The sequence below is a fragment of the Protopterus annectens genome, chromosome 6.part0, assembly GCF_019279795.1.
Source record: "Protopterus annectens isolate FY-2018-M chromosome 6.part0, PAN1.0, whole genome shotgun sequence".
Taxonomy (NCBI): Eukaryota; Metazoa; Chordata; order Ceratodontiformes; family Protopteridae; genus Protopterus; species Protopterus annectens.
In genome coordinates, this window is record NC_056737.1 from 1,466,108,413 (window position 1) to 1,466,132,686 (window position 24,274).

Genomic DNA, 24,274 nt, shown 5'->3' on the forward strand with positions numbered 1-24,274 from the left:
ATTTTTTTAATCATAGACATTGTGAAGGACTGATGCTAAGCATCCTCTACATTCATAACAGTGAGTTTAAAATGCTCACTTGGAAGAATAAAATACTGTGCTTTTCATACTGTCTACCACTGAAAATATTAAGTCATATTCATAACCGATTTTTGTTACTTGATATAAATGATAGAACTACAAAGAATATGAGAATAATGCTGCTGCAGCATTTAAAATCCATACCATCTTTGCATATTGATTTTATGGCTCAGTTTTCTGAAACAAAGTCACAAAGCATGCTTTTTTGCTGTCAGTACAAATGGAAATACAATCCTTGAGGTTGTACCGTTTGCTACACAGGCCACAGATATTGCACTCATGCTTTGATAAAAACTGCACTGGATTCTGAGACTTACAGATTTAGATATCATTAACAAAAAGGCAATAAAAAGCAATATACAGTACAGCATAAGAATGTGATGAACAATAAATTAAACATTCTTTTTCTTGAATGAAAAAATACATTTTCACACATATAATGAAAGATTGTAACTAATTCTTGTCATTTTCATATATTGAGTAAATGAGAAGGTGTTGGAAAAATGTTTTGATGTGTTAAGGAAACAAGGTTTTACAAGTCAAAGAACATGATAATCTGTTGGGATACTCTCCAATCGCTCAATGTAAAATTCCTTAAGCTTCATTTGTCTGCAGAAAAAAAATGCAAGACAGAACACTGATCATTTTGCCCTCCACAGTAATGCATTGCCAATCCAATTTATAAGGGACTACTGGCACTGATTCACTTCCTTTGAGAAATACCTATGTTTTTTGAATTGGTATGACCATGGAGTTGGTATATATAAGTTTAAGATGAATGCAGTCTTGCCTCAAACATTGGGGGTAGTGAACTTTGTTTTGAGAAAGTCTGTTATTCATAACAGAACCAATCTACTATGACAATGATTTCAAAGGCTTAAATAAGGTGTCTGAGATAATAGCCAATTCTCATGTCAGGCAGGCAGAGGTATATTTTTGAACTGTGCATAGACAGGAGGGAAAGAAAAAGTGAAACACAAGACAAGAAAATTCTCTTTTAGACAAATGTGTGGTACAGACATTAATACGTCTGGCTATGCAGATATGGAATTAGCAGCTTGTCTCAGGTATTTTGTAAGAGTTAGGTAATGCTTTATAATGTCAAGAGGAGTGAAGCATTAAGGGAAAACAAGTCATGGTCTATGCATTTGTGTTTCACTTAGCGAATGACTGAAGGCCTACAATGGACAGAGAGACATATGCTACTTGTTTGCTCACCATACAGCTAATGGCATTTATCATGCAGTTTGGGCAGTCTGTTTCAGTGGCTTGGTGGAATTTTTGTTACATCAACAAATGTAGGCTTTCTTTGCACTTCTGGTCATTTTGCTGATCCATTCTGAAACTTTGCATTGCTTGTAATGCTGGGATAAAGAATAACAAAACAGAAATTGTAGAGTAAAGCATGCAAATAGTTTATATTATTTTCTAATATTTGTTTTTGACAATGATACAGAGTATCTCTGTTGTTTCTATAAACAATAATGACAGACAAATTTGAAACAGTGCACTGTGTCTGCTTAGGATGTTTGAAGGAACACATTTTGATCATGGAAAAACATTATTTTGCAGTCATCCATGGACTACAGTTTTTTAAGGTATGCAGCCAAACTTATGAAAAGAAATTTGCTTTATGAAGAAGAGGTATTGCAAAATACGAATTGTCTCATGTGGTCAAAGGAATTTTAGCTCATGCTTGTCACAGGTAAAACAAAAATGGTGTATCTCTTCATGCATAAGTGGAATAAAGAATATGGGCCTGGAATGTATCATGTTAGAACAAGATGGCATAGTCCATGACTGAACAAGGTTAATGAGCTAAGGTTAGCCATGTATTGTTCAGGAAACACAGAGGATGTACATGCTATGCTTGAACTAATGAAAAATGAAAGTCTAGGTGTCATTTGGCTGGGCTGCAAGAAAAAATGTGGTAGGCAATGTCTAAGGATTTTAAGTTAACCTTGGTTTAGATGCAATAAAAATAATATAGGCTACATTCTGCCAGGTGGGCAAGAGAACCAATGCCCAAGACTAAAACATAATTCTCATGCTTCTTGACATTTTGGCAAGGGTGCTTAGCTCAGTTAGGAAAGGTCTTGTTTGATAACATGGATAGCAGAATTCTATATTCCACTTGCGTGAGATACAGCAGTAATGGAATATGAGACACTTGGCCAGGTGAGACCAAGGAATTTTAGGCAGTATATAACTGGAATTATCCCTCTCAACTTGCAGACACTGAAAACAAGTGCAAAGGTTCTTCAGTAGTAGGTACCCTCACCCAAAATATGGACACCTATTTAGCATGCAGTTTTCATCTCCAGCAGGGTAAAATTTCCCCCACTTTTAGTAGGATTCTGAGATACTGCTCAGAAGCACAATTTTAAAACACTGACACAGGTATACATGACACAAAAATAGAAGTATGTTATTAAAGACACAGTAAAAAATCTGTAGACTTTAATGAATAATGTTGCAAAAATATACTACACAATATTATTTATTTTTCCATCTGAAAACAAAAGATATAACATGTGGGTCCTTTTTCTTTAAACCATTAGTACCACCAGTATGTTGGTTATATATAATTTGGTTTTCTGTTAACTAAAATACTTCAAAATTGAGTGTGATAGGAAGAATTCAGAAAACTGTAACATGGGGTAAGCCAAACATTAACATAAACACATATCTATAACATAGGTGCAGTTATTCAGAAAAAAAAATCATATGAAGGGGTAAAGCCATACCTGGCCAGCTGGCCAAAGAAATTTTAACAATGTCCAGCAGCATTATAATGGAAAATTCAGTAGGCTATGCTTGGCTATGTGCACAAAGTAATTTCAGGCCACATCTACATTAATTACAGCACTAATGGAACAGGTCTATTTGACCATGATGAAATAGTTCATTTCAACCCATGCTGAAATGGGTTACAATTAAAGAACAGACTCCACACTCTGAAGACTAGACAAGAATAGCGTGACTGTTAACTGATAGTTTGGTGCCTCGATAGATGATGTCACAAAGGCCCAAAGGTCCTGTAAACCACAGAAGTGTGATTATAACTTAATGGGAGCCCATGCATGGAAGTAAATGTCCTGAGACTCTACACCCATAGGGGCATGCAGAGAAACATGACAGAACTTAATATGCATTAGTTAGGGACAGAAAAGACACTGGCCTTGCGAAGCATCTTGCCTTGACCAAAAATGATGCCTTGATACCAAGATAAGATACCTGGTTTTAAAAATTAGCTAGTAATTGGTGTCATTCTAAGGGGATCATTCTAATATGAGATGGTAGATAAGACTTTCTGTTTTACCAGAAATGGCTTACACCTTTTATAGTATGGCTTCCACATATTGGCTAAAATATTGCTTGCCTTTATCAGGCAGACTGTCCCTTCTGGACATTCATGCATAGCAAAGTCAAACCCAAATTCAGACAATATCATGGTTACACTGCTTATTTCTAGCAGAGTAAATGGAAAGATGCCAGAATATGAGGTCCTTCTGCAACATGAACACAACTGTATCTATGCAACTACTGAGATGTGGATTTGATTAAATGACATAATTTCTTCTATAGTGGTGTTTAGTACTCATCAAGGTTTCAGGCCATTTGGTCTTTGCTGGGGACTATCTGTATTTGTTAGAAACATCACCTGTATCTGGCACCTAATGTCAGATTAACCAAGAGCCTAACTTGGAAAATGAAAAGATGCAACACAAAATTAACAAATGCAACTATTATTTGATTGCTAGCTATAGATTCCTATCAATGTCTCCCAAAGATCAGCAAAATTACCTTATTACAATTGAAAAGTTAAATATAAAACCAAATACCTTATTTCTATGGGACTTCTATTACCCAAGCACTGACTGTCACACTTAGCCCTTGCAGAAATGGATATCCTCACCATTTCCTAGATATTAGCAGAAGTAATATTAATACGCTGAAACAAAGTATGAAACTACCCGCTACAGGCTCTAATATCCTTGACCTGTTCCTTATCACCCCGGTGGCCATCATGCATTTCCTCGTAATGTATTAAATATGGTCACAAAGCAGTTATCCTCTTTGTCAGGCTTAATGGTACCAATCAACCACTAAATGAGATTATCTCTGGGGACTTCTATAGGACAAACACAATTCAGCTTATAGATGACCTGTGCAAAATTCCTAAAAATCCCCAGCAAATGGACCCACCTGAGAGGGCTGCCACATTCATTACCATTTTTACTGGCATCTAAACAGCTACTTAAAAAAGTCTTCACCATTCTGGCCTAAATATAAAGGAAAATTCAGGAATACACCTCTCTGGTAGAACTCATGTACTAATAAACTGTATAACAAAATAAGAAAAATAATGAAAGTTATAAGAAATCCTCATCACCCTACCAAAGGACTACACTAAAACATGCCAGCAAGGATTTTAAGAGTGCTACTAACCAGTGTAAAGAAGAGCGTAAACATATGGTTGCTACAGAGAGCAAAGGGAACTACAAATCTTCAGTTACTTAAGAAAGCTAAGGAATAATGTTCAATAGTGCACTAAACTCACCCTTACAAATATTATACATTCTCATCTAAAGAATATAGTCAATACATTAACAAATAAATTTAGTGCTGACTTTATCCCACCTGCCTACATTGTTGTTTTCATTATCCCTGAAGATTTACTTTCTCCCGAAATCACCTCTGAAGAAGTTTAGAGTCTCCACCAAAGGCTAATAGCAACATTTGTATGGGATCAGACAACATAACCAGCTGCATTCTTATCATTTCCAGGTAGAAGCTTCTGAGCCTATACATAAACTGTTCAACCTCAACCTATCAATGTGATTTTCCCTGATTTTTGTTGAATAGTGACTGTCACTCCTGTATACAATAACCCCCCCCCACACACACACACACACACAGACTCAGGTAATAATAGATTCATTAGCCATAAACAGCCTTATTATGCAAATGTGATGGTCAAGTACTTTCTTCTGAACCTAGTAAACTTCTTTGAAAAGGTAAAAGAGGCTATGTACAGCAGACACTACTAAGCTTTTGACACTACCCCTGTGCTGCTGTTATTGAAAGGTAGATAAATGTAATGTATACCCCATATGTTGCTCATTGGATTGAAAAATGGCCATTCAACAGATTCAAGTAGTGAAAGTTGCTGATACCTCCCCAGACTTAAAATTGTAACTAGTGGGGGTTCCATGTGTATCAGTGCAGGTCCCTCTCCTTTTTGCATTTATTTTGTAGACTTCCAAGAAAATATGCATGAAGGGCAGCTGACCAGTGTCCTGATGACTGCAAGCAGGGCACTATTATCTGCGTATCTGCATATATTAAATTGTTCCTAAAAAAGATGGACAATGCACAATACAAGTGTACTGAAAATGGTTTCAAACTGAATGCAAATACTGCAATATATTAGCATAATAGTAGACAGAAAAAGGCAACCATATTCTGAGGATAAAAATGTTATCTTTATACTAGATCCAGACTTATGTGAGGTCCTCCAGTGCATTATCACTGACATGTCATGGTTGAAGGATGTAGAGTATCCTTATAAGAGGTGGAGAATGTGGAGACAGTTTGATAAAGCCCTGGACCTTTAACACCTGGTCACTTGCATATATATGTTTCTTTAAAGATTATATTGTCACAGGAGTCAGAACTGGTCACTTCTCTGCTGTAGTATTATCTGCCAATTAGGAAGACACACAGTATGATGGTGCATTGATTGTTGGCTTATGACAATCAGTTCAAAGACGAAAGAAGAAATTAAAGTGGTTAGGTGGGATAAAAATAGGTGGACATTTGAATGATAAGCAATGTGGTTAGGCTGGATACAAGACATGAATATTTGAAAGATAAAATGGTTAGATGTGATACAAGACAGATGGATATTTAAAGGATGGCTATGCAAGAACAGGTTGCATAGAGCAAGACATGGAATAGCAGGAATAGTTAGTGGTCCTAGCGATAGTCAGTGAGCCTAGAAGTCAGACAAAGCACTCAGCTTTAGCAGTTGCTTGTGACCAAGATGTGAGTTCAGGTGAAGTTGTGGCAGGTGGGAAGGGGGGAATTCACAAAGACAGGAAACTTGTTTTTACAGGCAAAAAGAAAATACATCAAGTTGGGCAAATGACAGAGAATACACAGAAAAGGGATCATTTAAAAGAGAGCACAGGAAAGAGGAACATACCTCAAAGGGCAGTGAAGGAAAATTATATGGTAGAAGAGGGTCAGACAACTGACAACTATTTGGGCTGCAAGGAAGTGAGGGACTGCTTCAAGAATTTCCTCATGGCACATCTGCAAAATGGCATGTTTGGAGTATGTTTCCAAAAATTCACTATTATTCATAAACTATCTTACTCAAATGGAAAATAATTTAATGAATTTAGCATTGAGAAATGCAAAAAGGTCACGTTTGTTTTGGTGGACATTGTGTTGGCTGTGTTAAGGTACAAAGAATTAATAAAAGAAACCCAGATATCCACAACCATTTACTTCTGCACCTACACAACACCAAATTACCCATGCAGTGTATGTGAAGGGCTTGGAGGAATCCACTGCCAATCACTTACACATGTACAAAGCACTGATATGTGCACACTAACTAAATTAATTCTAAATAAATGAATCAAACCAACAAGTTGATGAATAGCACATCGATACAATACAATACTTTTCTCACACACACACACACACACACACACACACACACACACACACACACACACACACACACACACACACACACACACACACACACATATAGTCACACACATTCAAATCCATGCACTCAAAATGGGCATTGACTGAGATTTTGAAACCACTTGCTACTAGTGTAATGTAAATAGAGTCCATTGTTTAGCAGTTACTCAGTGTTAATATTCAGGATTTCATTTGGTCGACTGGTTTACAGCTTAGAAGATGTGGACAGCTCAGTATCTTTGAATCCCCACACCCTTCATTAGCACTGTGTTATGCACTAGTTGTTTATAAATCACAAGAAATCTCCTTGTCTGAGTATGAGCAAGTGCTCTGAGTATTTTTTAAAAGTTATATATAAAACATACGTTATTATGCTGCCAAACTTCCAACTGCAATGAAATGCACTCCTCCAAATAGATGGCAAATATTAAAATAGGTGAAGTCACTAAAGATTCTAAGATTAATTTTACCTTTACTACAGACATCCTCATCGCTGTTATCTATGCAGTCACTGATACCATCACACAGCCATCTGATTGGAATACAGCGAGCTTTGTTCTGACAACGGAACTGATCTTCACTGCACTCTGTCACACAATCGTTCTGTTAACAGACAAAAGACAGCATCACTTATTAGAAACAGCCTGAGTACAGCAAATCCTCATAAAGAATAATCTTCTACTGAAGCTTTTTCATGTTTGCATTCACATTTGAAACCTGATTAAAAAAAATGAAAACACTCAAGATGGAATTTCTTCCTTTATGTTACAAATGTTTACTGCATTTCAAGCTGGCATTAACGAGAGATCTGAATATGCCGAAACAGATAAAAAGTAAACTGAAAGCAATTGTTTTGTGACTTTTTCAAAGTGGAAGTAATTTAAACATTTGTGTAACAGACTGTAACGTATCACAAATTTACAGGTACCACATATGCACACATTCCAAAGTCATCTAATACCTTGACTGACATTGTGCCCTAACTGTAAATAACATTCTCCGTCGTCATAGGAACACAGGAACATAACAATAAAACTGGGCAAGTGATTAGATCACAAAGACCATAACAGGCCCAGCCATACACATCTTTAAGCAGACACACTTAAATGTTTTTGCCAGCATTTAAGTGTAGTTACTAGTACCCGCTTCCTAAATCAAGCAAGACGTCACATGGTATAAATTTAGGTGCACCCACCCAATCACCAAGACTAGTCTTAAAGACAGACAAAGTAGTGTTTTGTTTGACCTGCAGTGGTAACTAATTACATATACTGGAAATATGTGGAGTTAAGAGTCAGACCCTAGCCTCTAGCAAGTCTTGCTTATTTGTTGATGCAAATTTAATTTCTAGTAAGCATTTTGTAGAACCACATATTCTGGGAAGAAATAGGGCTGGTTATTTTTCATGGTTTCAAAAGCAAGATATAGGTCATCTCTGAGCAACCAGTAGGCTACTGAAGGAAAGTTGTGCTAATGTACTGGGACAGTTGAAGGATTTAAGGTCTTTAATGTTTTTGGTTAAAACTCAATGGGGTGTTTCCAGTTGAGTGATATATTTGGATTTATACAGACCACAGGGGGCAATATATTTAATGATGGGTCTGATAAGGAAAGAGTACAGTGGTATGGTGACTTTGTTCAATCTTAATGATACTCTCTTGAAAATTAACTGGATTAGATTGAACAATTTTCTGGAATCGTAGAAACATGATTATTAAATGGGAGACAGCTTTTCACATCAGTTCATGTCTCTAAGACTGTATCTGTTTGAAGAAAAGTATCACTTATAAAAGAAGTGGTGGAAACACTCTTTTTTGCTGAATTCTACTATGCCACACTTTTTTGCATTTACTTTGAGATTGTTTTTAGTACACAAGCCTGGCCAGCTCAAGATAAGCAGCATGTGCAAAATTGCTACTGTCCATAGCATCTGTAAATTTTCTAAAGAAGTTTTCTAATTTCCAGATATACAGACCAAACTGAGTTGTGTCTAGATCAGTTAAGTTGCCTATGTCTGTATAAATAAGGTTACCATACGTCCGGGTTTCCCCGGACACGTCCTCTTTTTTGGGATCCTGTCTGGGCAGTTTTTGAAAATTCTGTGATTTGTCCGGGTTTTAAATCGCAGAATTTTCAAAAATCAGACATCCCTATTTCAGAGTCTTTCCTCCGCTTTGTTTTTTTTTTTTTTTTTTTTTTTTGATTGGCTCATATACCGGTATAAGAGCCTGTCAAAAAACGGAGCTCCGCTCAATGCAGATCAGCTTAATGTTCCGCACTGAACAGAAGAGGGTCCGCTGTGCGTTTCTGATTGGCTTATATACCGGTATATGAGCCAATCAAAAAAGCGGACCTCTGTTCAATGCAGAACTGCTTGATGTTCCGCATTGAACAGAAGAGGGTCTGCTGTGCAAGGTTTTGACTGGCTCGTATACCGGCATACAGGCCAATCAAAAATCCCCAAACACGGACTACTTGTCTTTAATTCATAAATACATTAAAGACAAGACTAAAGACACTAAAGACCTTTTTTTTTTTTGCTCTTCAGCCCTAACAGGATGAAATAAGTCCTCTTTTACATACAACCAAATATGGTAACCCTATGTATAAATGAGTTCTGATATGATACATTCAAAGGATATGCATATAAGTCTGGTGAGGCTGTTGGCCTACAGTTACCTGAGTCTGTAGAAATGCCACCCTTGTGTGAAGAAGTCACAGAAGCTGTTCTCCAGGCATCAGGGACAAAACCTGAGGATAGGCTGAGTTTGAACAGTTTAAGTAGATGTTCATATAATGCATAATTGACACCATTGAGAATGCAGCTTGGTATGTTATCTGGGTTTACAGAAACATTATTTTTAGCATTTCTCAGGGATTTTAAGACTTGTTCTAAGATTTTTATAGCAAAAAAAATAAAAATAGAGATAGTGGTTGCAAAAATGTGGGAAGATAGGATAGAGACAGCACTACATGTTTCTGCTAATATATTGGCTATATCCTTGGGACAGGGATGTGTGATATAATTATGGATGATTTAAATGCAATATTGAATATTATTCTTTAATTTTCAAACAAAACTGAAGAAAGTGTTGCAGTTTTCTTTGGTATCAGCCCTGACTTAAGTTTGTACTGTACTTACATTTTCTTATAGGGCTATAAAGGTCCTTAATGGCATATTTTACTGTGTGAAATAGAGGTAGGTGATGGGATGGCTTACAACTTTTTATTATATTCTTTCTTTTGTTATGCACTTTGTTAATACAGGAGTTTTATTACATAGATTAATTTCTGCATTTACAATTATATTAATGGCGGATGGAAACAGACTCCTCCACACAGCTGTTTAGATGCTGGTAAGAACGGAAGTTAAATGTGGGCAGTCCACTCAGTTGGGTCTGAATGTGGGAGATTTTGGGAATTTAGGTTTGTCATGGAGAAGTCCCTAAAATACTGTCATTTGGTGGTAGAATGGTAGCATATTCATAATACACTGAACCACCACATTTACTTGATGGGAAACAGACAGTGTGCCTACCTAATATGGGCTTTTGGCTTATCATCCTCCCTAACTTCCCCTAATCCATTCTCAAGCACTCCCATAACTCCATGCAATCTCTCCCTACCATCTACTCCAGCAGTATGTTGCCTGGGTCACAACCAGCTCTGTGAAGAAATACTTGGAAATACAGCCAAGGAGTACTTAGTCAGCATCATCCTCTGATGTACAAATTGCACCTGAACTTCTGCTGTGACTTGTAACTTTCAGTAGGACTTTAGTTTACAGCTATGTGCTTATCAGCATTATTCATGATCTTTATAAGAATAGCTATGTGGGGTATAGTTTTAAATAATGCTTATGTGGAGCATTGTTTTCCTAATGCTTTTAATAATACTTATGTGGAGTATTGTTTTTCTAATATCTTTTAAAAATACTTATGCAGGGTATAGTTTTCCTAATACCTAAGATTACTAATGTAGGGTATAGTTTTCCTTTAAGTTTACTTTCTCCAATAGAAATAAACTGTAGTACTCTTTAAATGAGGGACAGATCTACATGCAGCAACCTGTGAGAGAAGGGATGTAGTAATAACCTTCTCAGTCTATCCTTACGTTGATAATTAGCAATGCTGGGGAATCTGCCAAATTAAAAAAAGGATATTTATTTTTTACAGACAGTCTTCATGAAATGTCATAAGACTGAGAACTGGTCCATTATGTCTGGTAAATGATTTGACAACTGCTCTACTTAGTGGTATTAATGCTGAAGGGTTTAATAAAACTATTTCTAAAAATTGCACAAACCTGTCAGTGGCATTACTTCAGTAAGGAAAAATATACTGATAATTGTACGGGAGTTAAGTATATAAGTACATAAATCTTTAGTTTATTCTGCAAATTAACAGTTACCATTTCCAGACTATCATGCCAGACTAAACTTCTCTTTACCAATTGTACTTATGAACATTCTTATGCTCTGAAAATTGACATTTTTATTTATACATATATGAAGTTAGTCATCTAATTCGTGAGTAGTGTAGTGTAGTTATATCAGTAGTAAGTGACCCATATTCTGTTGCATTTTACAAATTTGCATACCCTCATGTTGTGTTGATTTAAAATTAAAAAAAAAAGAATAGATGCCATAATAAATGCTATGGGATTCTGCCTGTAATATTTTCCAGCACAGAGCTTATGTATATATTGCCATTCTCTTAATTAGGGAGATGAACCAGCTTCTGATCAGTTATGTCTTACATGTACTTGCACCATATACTTGAAGGAATCTCACAAGATTAGTATCAAGTAGCCAAGCTACCTGACAAAGAAGTCTGTCACATTACTGAAATGAGATTGCTCACTCGTGAGGCCATGCTGCTTAATGTTCACAGGCAAAGCAGATGTTATCGCACATTTTATTTAGTACATTGCATCCATATTATTTGCAAAGGTAAATTTTAAATTAGTAGGTTTGCAATTAGAAGCAAAAGTAACTACAAAGAGAAGATGCTGTCCCCAGGAACTGTGCACAGCAAGCTGAATAGCAGGCAGATAAGTGCTTTTGTCCTGTGTAACTGACTGTGATTTACCGGGAAAAGCATTCAGATTGCAGTGTGGTTGCTTGTGGTTCTGAGTTTTGACACATAGATTTGGCTTTCTGTTCTCTTTACATTTGCAATTAGTTTGTACATTATTTACTTTATGAATCAAAACATAGCATAGGTTCTGAATTTTATTAGTAAATTACTTCAAATATACACAGACACACACACACACACACACACACACACACACACACACACACACACACACACACACACACACACACACATGTGTATACAACACACATGGAGAGGTAAAACATAAAAATAGAAATAAAATTCCATAATGTATGACCAAGTTAAAAAAAACACTTGGGCATGTAGTTACCCAGACAAATTTAAATTGCCTCCTATTACCCTAAATACAGATGTTGCCAGTATGTGGGTTTTTTTTAAACTTAATGATTTAAGTGTAAACAGTCCCCAAGTGCATATATTCACTGACTTCAACAGTCTGACACAAATATTTGTAGGCGTGCGGGTTCTCTACAATCTCATTATTGTTTTCTAATATTTTGAAAACCAGATTATTCTCGGCTGTTCAGTTTAAATATAAGTATGTTATTATACAGTATAAAGTATAACCATATATTCATTACCGGAGATGACAGTGCCAATGTTGTGCTATCTGCTGATACTGTTAAACATGCTTCCTTATATGGCTTACATAAAGAGTGAAAAGACATGAATCCATCACTTAGCTTTGCAGTGCTACCACTGAAACAGTTTGGTATGCTTCCAGTTTTTTGTCCTGTTCTTACCAATATCCATGTATGTATTTATCTACTTATCACTTTGTTAACTGGGTAGAACACAGGCCTTCATGGATCATTTTCCAGCCTGTGCATAACCATATCTATCTACCTCCATTTTACCAACACCCCACTGACTCCAAACTCACAATTTCTCTGCTACAATTTGGTGGTCAGCTCCATCAAATGCCTGACTTAGTCCAATAAAATACATTTTATATTCAGTTCCAAGTGTACAGCTGCCAACACATTGCAAAAACATCTAGGTTAGTGCAGGCTGTGATGTCCCTATTATAAACATGCTGTGTGTTTTAACAAATCCTGTGAGAGCTAGATTGTTCTTAATAACATATAATATGATATTTTCCACTACTTTTAACATTGCATAATGCTTGTTTGTTTATAACATGTCTCATTGGATTAGCCAACTTAACCATCATAAACTGGAATCGAGGACCTTTTCTCTTTCTGAAAAGACAGCACTCATATCCTAAAAGATATCTTAAGTAAAATGGCAAGATAGGAGTGAATTGGATACCCATCTGCTTTAATTTTGTTGTCTCTATTGGTTTTGCATACTTTTGAGTTGCTTATAAATTCCTCTATTTCTGTCGTGTATGTAAGAAATGCTGTATGGATATAACTACTTATAATACCATTGGGCCCCCTGCTACTTCCATATAATGAAAATGATGTAGCATAGTGTTTAATTGCTCTTAAGTTTTCAGTGAGCTAAATTAACTTGCACACTCACTTTTGATTTTCTTTGCATCATTTAATGACTTTCTTATTATCTAGTATATTAATGTATGGATGTTGCCCTTATGGTATCTCTCTCTTTCATTATCTATGTTTTACTTGTCTAAAAATGTGATATTCATTTTAATTCTTTTTTTTTTCTCTTCATTTGAGACACCAGTTTGAATTGCCCCCTGGATTAAAGTCAATAAGACACAAATGGGAAACCTGAGATCAGAGGTCTCATATTCCAAGGAGCAGGGACTTCTCTCTGAAGGATTATCCTTGTTGACTACATGGGGTCTTGTATGCTAGGCGTATAGTCTTCCCCAACCACCAGCCAGCAAACACAGTACAATGCCCACTATGCTGTACCTAAGACAGGTAAGTTCTGTGCACCGGATTTGCTTGCCTGGAAATAAAGTGTGCATGGCTAGTGTCCTAAGTCCTAACATGAATGATGTACACTCCCATAGCCTTTCTCATAGAATGGTCTGTGGTGGGGTTTAGCTAAGATGTGTGGGTGGGCATCACCCCTGCTAGCTTCTTAATTGATCATCTTCCACCTCAGACCAGACTCATCCCCAGGTGACAGTCAGTCTGTAAATGTTTATTGATGGTAATGTTCTTATTTTTTAACACTATTTTTCTTGTTTCCTTTTATTTTCATTTGGTTCTTTGTTAGCTGTAACATCCTTTCAGGCTGTAATCAGTTTCTATATTAAGGTATGACAATGTCATGTTTCTTTATTCCTTGTTTAATTCTGTTTATTATGTATAAGTGCATGACTCTTACTAGCAAGAGGAGCTTTTATTTTATTTTGTAGTGCTATAACTCATTATTTATCAATATTATAACCAAAGGGGATTTCTTATAGATGTTTCCCTTATTTGCTTAACTTAGTTGCTACTCATCTATTCACTTTGCCCAGGAATTTATTTCAAGTCATTATAGGCACAGTTAAAGCCCTTAATGGAATTACATACGTGGATCAAATTATCATTAAGTAGACTTTGGATAAGACTCCAAAATTACCCTTATCAGCCTGTGGTTCCCTGAAGACTACTGTCATACAGCCATACCTCTTTGTTAATTCGTCCACAACCATGCGTGTATTTATCATTAAAGTCCAATGTGAACTGCATGACTATCAAGCCTAAACTCCATGTTCTCTATTACTGTCTTATCTTTTGCTATCAGCCTGTGAAGTAATTCATAGTTATCCATTTGACAGTAAAGTCTTTCTTTAGATACCATGTTTTTGACAGTGGGTCAATTAATGCCGATTCATTTTTTTCAAATACTTCCTTTCTTTTTCTTCTTCTGTTATTCAGACCTCTGACATCAATATAAAAACATATGCAAAGCATTATTCCTAATATCATTCTTTGTTGTTTGGGCAAGTTGAAACTGACAGTGCTTAACAAGAACTCATTTAGATAATGAATATGTGAAAAATAAAATGAAAGTCAGATGATAAAAGAATGAGAAATAAAAGCAGGATGTGTTATAAGAGTATGGGAGGTCACTGCACTATGCCTTGTGTGTTGCCCTACCTGGTAAGGTCAGACCATAAATCTGTCTCATTTGAAGTAATGATCATGCTTGATGCCTCCCCAGGAGCAAAAAGACTGAACATTTTCTCCAAAGCAAACTACAGCCAACTAAGTGATGATATAAAAATGTCAAACCGCCGCTAACACAGCCAACAATGATTCCCATACAGAGGAGTACACAAATGCCCTGTATAATGACCTAAACAAGTGTATACACTTGGCTGTACCTGACCAGATCAAAACCAGGTCGTCCCAAAAAAACAGGCCACCCTGGTGGACCTCAAGTATTACTAGGTTATATAACAAAAGGAAGAAACTGATGTCTAAGAACAAGAGGGAACTTACTCAGCAGAAGAAGAGTACCCTGCACAGCTTGAACAAGCAAATCCGATATCTTGTAAAGCACTCTAAAGCTATTTATAAAGCAAAATTTGCATACCTAGCTAAAGAGAAACTGACGGCATTCTTTAGCAACATCCATAATCTAAAAGGGAATGCCTGACTATGTGCCCAACTTATAATGGATGGTACCTCTCATACTGTATCAGAGGAAATTGTAAACCTGTTAGCTGACAGATTTGGAGCAAACTTCACACCCCTTTCTCCACCAGCCATACCCCAAAGCATACCTGACACCAGTCCTGTATCTAGTATGTTTAAAGAGCAGGTCATATCTGCACTTTCCAAGGCCAAAAATACGGCCTCTATGGCTCCACATAACATCCCAGGCTGCATACTAAACAATCTAAAACAAGACCTAGCAGAACTACTTGGCACTCTCTTTAACCACAGCCTGAGCACTGGCTTTGTCCCAGCAGAGTGGAGAACAGCAACAGTAATCCCCTTGCACAAAGGGTATCTATCAACTGATCCTGGGAACTATAGACTGATAGGACTAACCTCCCTTATCTGCAAGGTCATGGAAAGAATCATCATGGTCCTTATCAACTAGGATATAGATGACCTTCAAACTCCTGACCTGACCCAGTTTTGCTTTGTTGAGGATAGATAGTGCTTACTGAACATGGTGGACTTCTTCCAGAATGTCAACGAATGCCCTGGCTAAAGACAAAACAGTACTACTGCCTATCTTGACTTAGCCAAGGCTTTTGACACAATCCCCCACTCAGGTTATCATTGAGAAACTCTTACAGCTAACCCACACATCACTAGATGGGTAGCCAATTGACTCACCTACAGAACACATACTGTCAAAGTTGGGGGTTCTACCTCTACCAGTAGACCAGTTACCAGTGTTGTACCACAAGGATCTCTGCTGGGTTCTTTACTGTTTAGAATGTATTTCTTGGAAGTCCAGGTGAAAGGAGATGACTTGTGGCTTACTAAATTTGTTGATGATTGCAAACTGGGTGCAATCATTGAGTCCCCAAATGATGTTAACAAAATGGGCTAACACAAACAAATAACTGGTGCCAAAGCCACAGACTAAAACTAAACCAAAAAAGTGCACTATTATCCCCTTTGGCAAAGAGGACGTCCCTGAAAATTGCAATACTGACAGCACCCCCCCCCAAGATATAATGCAGTGATGTGAGATTTGGGAACACAAGTTGATAGCAATCTAAACTTCAACCACCATATGTCCATAGTGATAAGGAAAGCCTTCTATGTTGCACATTTCATAAGCAAGATCATTGCATCCAAAATAAGAATGTTATAACTTTTCTGTACTCAACCCTCATCAGACCACTAATAGACTACAATGCTTCCCTTTGCATGTACCTCAACAGACACCTACAGCAGCTGGTGAGACCACAGAGGTTTCTCACTAAGAAAATTCAGTGCCTCTAAAACATAACCTACATGGAAAGACTGAAAGCCCTGTCACTGTACTCTGTATCTCGAAAGGCGACTTGTGCCTGACCTACAGAGCAGTGTCTGACCTTGCCCTAATAGAAAAGATGCATATCCATAAATCAAATGGGACAAGAGTCACTCACTCCAGGGATCTCAACCTAGCCTGTGGCATTAAAAGAACATGCTTGAGAGATAGATATATATCTCCCAGAGATTGCCACTCCTCTGGAATAAACTCCCAGTTTATGTAAAGCAGAACACCTCAATAATCCTATTCAAGTTCATCCTAGACAATTGCATGGGAGACTGTAAATTCACACAGGCGGTGGCACCTGTATCCCACATGGACAGGGGCCATCGGTTCTGATCATGAAGTAATCTGTGAATAACAGCCATCCAAACAAGGTCAGTTAAGGAACATGGGTTTAACTTGGCTAGGCTTGTAAAGGCACTAGGGTCATTAGTCTAGTGAGCTCCTATGAACCTATAAACATTTTAATCAATTACAGCTCTAATATAATAGTGTAGTGAGCTCCTATGAACCTATAAACATTTTAATCAATTACAGCTCTAATATAATAGTCTAGTGAGCTCCTATGAACCTATAAACATTTTAATCAATTACAGCTCTAATATAATTAGCTAACTTTTTATTTGTTTTCCTTTTTAAACACATAAAACATTTGGCTGTTTATTACAGTTCTCCTCACACAAAACCAATTAATTCTTCATTCCAGTTGGTGAAGGTAGAATGTTCAGTGCCAATACATTGCATTCTTTGGAGACATAAGTAGAAACCAAGATCTCTCTGCATCTCCCCCAGAGTATGATACCTAAGATTATTCACCTGTACATAGGCAACTGCAAAGTTATAGTCTTATATGTGACAATACAGTGCCCTCAGGGACTAGTGACACCCCCAATTTCAGCACCAGAAAGGCACCTTATCCCTGAACAGCCTGATTACCAAAATCTTTCCAGTATATTGTGCAGGTTTATTGGACCTTAACAGCTAAGTCTCATGTTACTGGCAACTCCTAGTAACAGTAAGCATGGGTACCGACCGGTGCAGTGTTAGTATTTTGGCTTCATTGCTGAAGTAAGGTGGCAGGCTATGTGGGAAAGCTAAGAAGCTTAGACAATGATATATATATGTGAGTGTGTGTGTGTGTGTGTGTGTGTGTGTGTGTGTGTGTGTGTGTGTGTGTGTGTGTGTGTAGATATATATTTATATCTATATATCTATATGTATATATACATATATATATATATATATATATATATATATATTTTTTTTTTTTTTCTATCACATTATATGTAGGATGTGATGCTTTGATAATGTAATGCTGATTTTGCACTGTTTACTGTCTGAGAGAATAGTTACCAGTTTAAATAAGAATATTAATCTTTTGCATGTACAATTAGCTTACATTAGAAGAAACATGATATCCCTAAACAAGAGGCAGTTGCCCCAGTGCCTTATACAACTATTGGTGCTGACAGGCTGGCTGAGGATGACACTAAAACAAGTTAAAATCCCATTGAGACAGGTAATCTTTGAGTGCTGCTTAGTTGGACCTAACAGCTGCGGGATGGTCCACCTTCAGCAGCCATCACACTTACATCCTTCCATGCCATTTCCTGATAACATAGGATAAAAATTTAAGTCAAGCAAATATGACCATCTTATGAATAGTAAATGTCACTAAAAGGAACAAACAGTAATATATTCTGTAAAACTCTTCTTTGCAGTTATGCAAATCAGTGCATTCACAGTGTACATCAACAGTATAATATATTATGATGCCGAATAATGTACAGAATTGTTTCTCTAAATTTTCATAAACAATTATTTCCATATCTATAAAAGCTACATATATAGTCTCAGTAACACTGTGGTGATCCGACTGCAATGTCAATAAGGGCTTCCAACTCACTCCATAAGCATAACAAAAGAGATAATTATTCCTTGCACTACCATAGCACTTCATTGACAAGGCATATCTCTAGTGCATAACAAAACAACTAAAAGAAAAATACCCTTCCAAAAAGTATTGCAGCAGTTTGAACCCACTTCTACAGAAACAATATTTTACCCACCTTCTAACTGCTGTAGTCCTTATAGTTTGCAATAGCCTGCTGTCAGGCCATACAGATTATTTTATACTAATGGCATGTTTTGTTTTGTTTTTTCATTATGTAACTGACATTTTAAGCAACTACATAATGGCTCAGTTATCTGTGCATCTGTATACAGCATTATAAATGACTTCCGCAACTTACTAAGAATGACCCACATCTATTTCTTACAATCACACAGTAATTAAAGAAATTCACAGAAGCACACAGTGATTTTTTTCTATATTTAAGTGCCTGTAGATTTTATGTAGACCTCTTAAAATTATTTGAATGGTTATGCCATTCAAACAATAGTTGAGCAGACTGAATGTACTCATTTGTGTTTTGCATTGTCAAGCTATAGTTATTTTATCTATACTCTAGTTATTTATTGCTGTTCCATTGTTCGGCAGAACACCAAATGGATTTTTAAATTCACCTGAGACTTGGTTAGAATTTGGCTTGACTGCTTTTTGACTCAACTTTTATGACACAGCATTCTTACTTTACTGCATTGTCTGGTGATGAAGGAACTTTATTGCACGCATCTCTTCTTTTTATTCACTTTAGCCTCAACGAGTAGACCTAAGGCTCTGTTTTCATTGCTTCTTAAACTTAATAGGGAGCTGTCAGTAAATCTTTCAAGTGTAATGATTTAATTTGCACTTCTTGTCTTACTATACAGGCCTCTAATCTGGCTGCAGCTCTTTGATGTTAAGTGCATTTTTTCACCTGCAGCTCAACTCTTGTACTTCTATTAGACATATATTTTACAGACTTTGTAATGAATTAAGTCATTTTCTATTATTTGTGATAAATTACCACAGATCATTATTACAAGCGCATGCATGCATGTCTTATTTCTGTTGAAACAGTTCAAGGTCCATTCTCCATGCATCCAGAAAACAACATTGTAAAACAAAAGATATGCTCTGAAACTTCCATGTTTGGCTATTTCACACCACCACAATGCAGATTGCTGACAGTTACTTATATATAGAAAACTAAATAATGGAGAAATAGATTTTATTGATGTTATTGTTTCCTTATGTTGCAATTATTCATGCAATTAAAATGACTGGCAATATCAAATACAGAAAAAGACAATATTTGAAAATGTGTCAAGATCTTCTGAATCTTTATCACTAATTCTGTATTTTTTATTCTTCAAATGCAGCTGAAGGAGTTGTGTATATTGCTAAGCAATATTATTTTCTGTTTCGGTCTCATGCCTATCCTTGCAATTCCCTTTGATAGTTCTCTTAAGCTGATATACAATACTTAGGAAATAGAGAGAAAGAATACATGCTAATGTTTCTATTATAATAGGATTTCTTGACATTCCTAAGATAGACAGATATACATATAAATATATATCTCTATATATAAATATATAGATATTTATAGATATAAATATATATGTGTCTACTTCACATAATCAATAAAGCGAACATCAGAGAAAAATTCCACAGACAAAGGAAGCAATTGGCCAGTGTTAGGAAACTGCCCTTTTTCCAAATGTAGTGTGATCTCAGAGTTGGTATTTATAAATGGGGAGGTGTGGGGGGCACAGGCCCCCACCTGGGTGGGTTTGACATACTGCTGTGTGTGTAGCGCTTCCTTTCCCTGTGGTATTTTTTGCTGATTTGAACGTTCTCTTTATTGAACATTCAGTCTTTTCATCTCTATGAAAAGAGTTTCAGCGAAGTGTGGTTGGATTATGTAACATAGACCCATATACTTATCACAGTTAGCAGAGCGATTTTGAGTTCAGCACTGACTGCCCCTGTCCATTAAGCTATAGTGTTTAGTGTTGTTTCCATTTCTGGGATTAATTTCAAACAGTCTGAGCATGTGCATTCTAGAATTTCTTAGATCCTCTTCTAAAGCTCATTGTACTGGTACAAGTGAAGGAGTCAAGCAAATTGGTTTGAATATGGCTATCACATGGCCAGTTGTAGGTCAACGCTGACAGGCTAACATGTGGAAACATTTCAAATAGATCATGATGACAAAAAAAGGTTAAAGGCAGGGATTATGCTTACTTGATGCAAAGCATTACATGACTTATGTAAACAACTGGTATCTAGAGAATGTACACATCTGATGTCAATGTTAAATGTGTTTGTGGAATAAGGTATACATTTGAAATTTGGGAATGGAAAAACAGATAGATGCCTGCAGCAGATTTTGATGACTGTTTATTCTGCTATGTGGCATTACATGAAAAATATTGTTGCAGATCTGTGAGCTTGAGCATTCGTAGTGCTGTGTTTGAAGAGTTTTATGTTGGGATTGTCAGCTTAAGAAAACAAAAATGGATGGCTTGTTTTACCTTTTTAACCTTTTATAAGTATATAGATTCATTGTCATGGATCTCCAGTTGATCTGTATGGCTTCTCTGCTTCACTTTTTACTAGCTCTGGAGAATCCCCATGCCTCTGCAGTACAAAGAATAAAGGTAATCACTTGGTCAGGCTGTGAAACTTTTAATTTTGTGAGTTACAATAAAATTAACTTCTCTGCATCCCTAAACCATTAGTTCTTATGACATGCTGTTTATACTGGTCTGAGACTAAGACACAGCATTATAAAAATTGAAAAAAAAAAAAAAAAGATTTGCTTATTCTCCTTTTAAAGCTCATGAATAATTTGACATGCACAAGGGTATCTGAAAGCTGCTCAAAGATTTTCCTTCTGCAGATCCTAACTGCTAATGAAATGTCAACAATTGTGCAAGCATTACTGCTGGAAGGTTAATCCATGCGCTGCTGAACAGCTTCTATTTTTATAGTTCTTTACGGCTCCTTGCTGCATACAGCCATAAAGTACCATATTAACTTGTAGAAGTTACTGTTAATCTCGAGTAATTTAGTTTGCCTAGCCATGGGGGCGAACTGTCAGACTTGCAAACGCCAACCTCTTTTCCTACCAGTTTCATATTACCCTGTTTGAACAACAAATTATAAAGAAAGCAAATTCAATAGTCCCTTTCTACTTAATAAATTCAGCATTTAAACACATTTTTAGATAAAACAACCAGGAATTCATTGAGATGGTGCTCTATTGTTAATTTTCAGCTTATGTCAATGCTTCTGTTATGTGCTCATGAGCCAGCTTTGCAAGATGTCTGAATGCTGAGTCATAGAAAAGCACAGGTGTTTGTATTAAGTGTGGCAAAGCAAAACTTAGTGCGTTCAACATTAATGTCAATTGCATTAGCTTTACTTTACGGAAATCTAGAAACGTATAACATATAAAACCCTGACTATACTATTATTCCCTCTACCCTTTTTCACCCCTTCAAACCTTTTTCTAGGTTAGTATAGTATTTGTGTTTGAATCTTCAAGAAGCAGCTAAAACCTGTGCTTAATTCTCATTAGCTCTGTCCTTTACAAACCCGGACTAAAACTTTCTATTTTCTTAACCTTTATATTCACCCTTAAATAAAAAATATATATATATATATATATATATATATATATATATATATATATATATATATATATCTTCTTGCTTGCTTATTTTCAGTATTGTAAAGTATTTTGCTAGTAATACTTATGCACCAGTTTTTTCTCTGTAACACCTATTTTTGTATAATATTTCTTATTTGAATGTATAACAACACTTGATTTTACTAACCCATTTTTATTGTGGAGCTTTTCTCCCCGGGCCTTTACTGAAAATGGACATGTATCCAGCTAGACTAGCCCAATCAACAAATGTAAAATAAAATAAAAAAATAAATGACACCCCCCCCAATTACCACATTACTGCTAATGTGAAAAAATACATCATCTCTGTCTTTGGGCAATCCAGCATCCCATAACATACAAATGACACCCCCAGATGGAAAAAGTCATGAGAGATCTGGGTACTTCAGCAGCAAATGAGTTTTCTTTGGAGAACTACTTCTGTTATGGTTAGAAAATCATTCTATCTTGCACAGCTTGTTTTTAGGGTATCTCCTCTTGTGCACAAAGTCATTGTTACATTACTCATACCTTATTAGAACTCAGAAGGTATGACTCCCCTTAAAACATGTACTTTTCTAAGCAACTCCACCAGCTGAAAAGACCTCAGACATTCATTATTATCATTTAAATTAAAATAAAAATTATAAATGTATTCAATGGACTGCACCCCAAAAGATTACATCCCCTTTTCTTATCCTCTATTATAGGTTCATAAATTTATAGGTTCATAGATTAGTACTAGGCTAACTGCTCTTGTGAGCCATTTCAAGCCTAGCCAATTATCCCTTGTGAGACTCCAACCCTGAACCTTGTGTTTGTAAGGCAAACACCTTAACCATTAGGCCACCCTCCCAACCCTCTGTCATACAGATTCTTGTGGGAGGATCTCCACTTAGTTTTTGTGCTATGAAAGATGATACCCTTTCTGATTTCCTTCATGTCTTTAAAAGCAGCATCACAGTAAACATCTGGTCTAAAGGCCTAGACTTTCAACAATACATTAACAGCATCTGCTGGTAGGAAAGGTACCTAATCTAGCTTTCAGAACAGACTCCTATTAAACATCGAGGAGAGTAATTACCCAGCACAGACTAAAAACAGACTTAATGAACGTATAAGAGGCCATAAATTCACATGAGGGTATGGGGAACAGTTGAGTTACTAGGGGAAACTAACAAATTCATAATACTTTTGGATGATACGGTTAATCTTCTTGATATTCACAGGCTTTAAGCTTAGTATCAACATGTGAACCCATGTAAACAGCACAGCATGGCCTTTATCTATACGACAAACTAGAAAAGAGGAGTTACAGTACAAGGGGAAGATATAGCATTATGAGTCATTATGTATAAAATAGAAATTACTGTATATATCAAGCCCATCCAAATTTGCAGTTTCATTCTTATCAGATCAGTAATCTAGGCCTGAACACATGTTGTGACAGATAAGGTATAAAGGATTTGGTAAAGGTACTCCATGAACTCTTAACACAACTTGCTATGGCTCCTGCAACATAATAATGATGTCTCAGTCTAACTTTTCCGCAGTACATCTAGACTGTTCCACAACGGTATTAACAAAGGTACACAGCTATCATTCTGGTAAAATAAAGGGAAAAATATCTAGTACTAACATTTCGAAATACAATCCTCAAGCTAACTTCCATCAACAGTACAGTGTAAACTTTTTTTCCCCACAACAAATCTGTATGATGTGACCCTGCATATCCCAAAAAACACACATTGAAAAATATCAAATATTCTAGGCTTAGGACAAAATCTTCACGTTTTCTTAGGTTCTACAAAGAAGTATATCTTGTGACACATGTCAAAACAGATTATCACAAAACAACTTTGATGGTATAACTTCAACTGTAAAGTGACTCAGTGCAATATTGTATCC

General features: G+C 36.3%; 1 protein-coding gene across 1 annotated transcript in view; it reads right to left on the reverse strand.

Moving 5' to 3' along the window:
* The window catches only part of LRP1B (LDL receptor related protein 1B), a gene marked incomplete at its 5' end in the record, with an annotated part of 5,941,474 nt that overhangs the window by 1,103,174 nt on the left and 4,814,026 nt on the right, over positions 1-24,274 (reverse strand). The window contains one exon of the mRNA XM_044073672.1: positions 7,278-7,410. Within this exon, the coding sequence (XP_043929607.1) occupies positions 7,278-7,410 (133 nt within the window). The remainder of the gene's footprint in view (positions 1-7,277; positions 7,411-24,274) is intronic.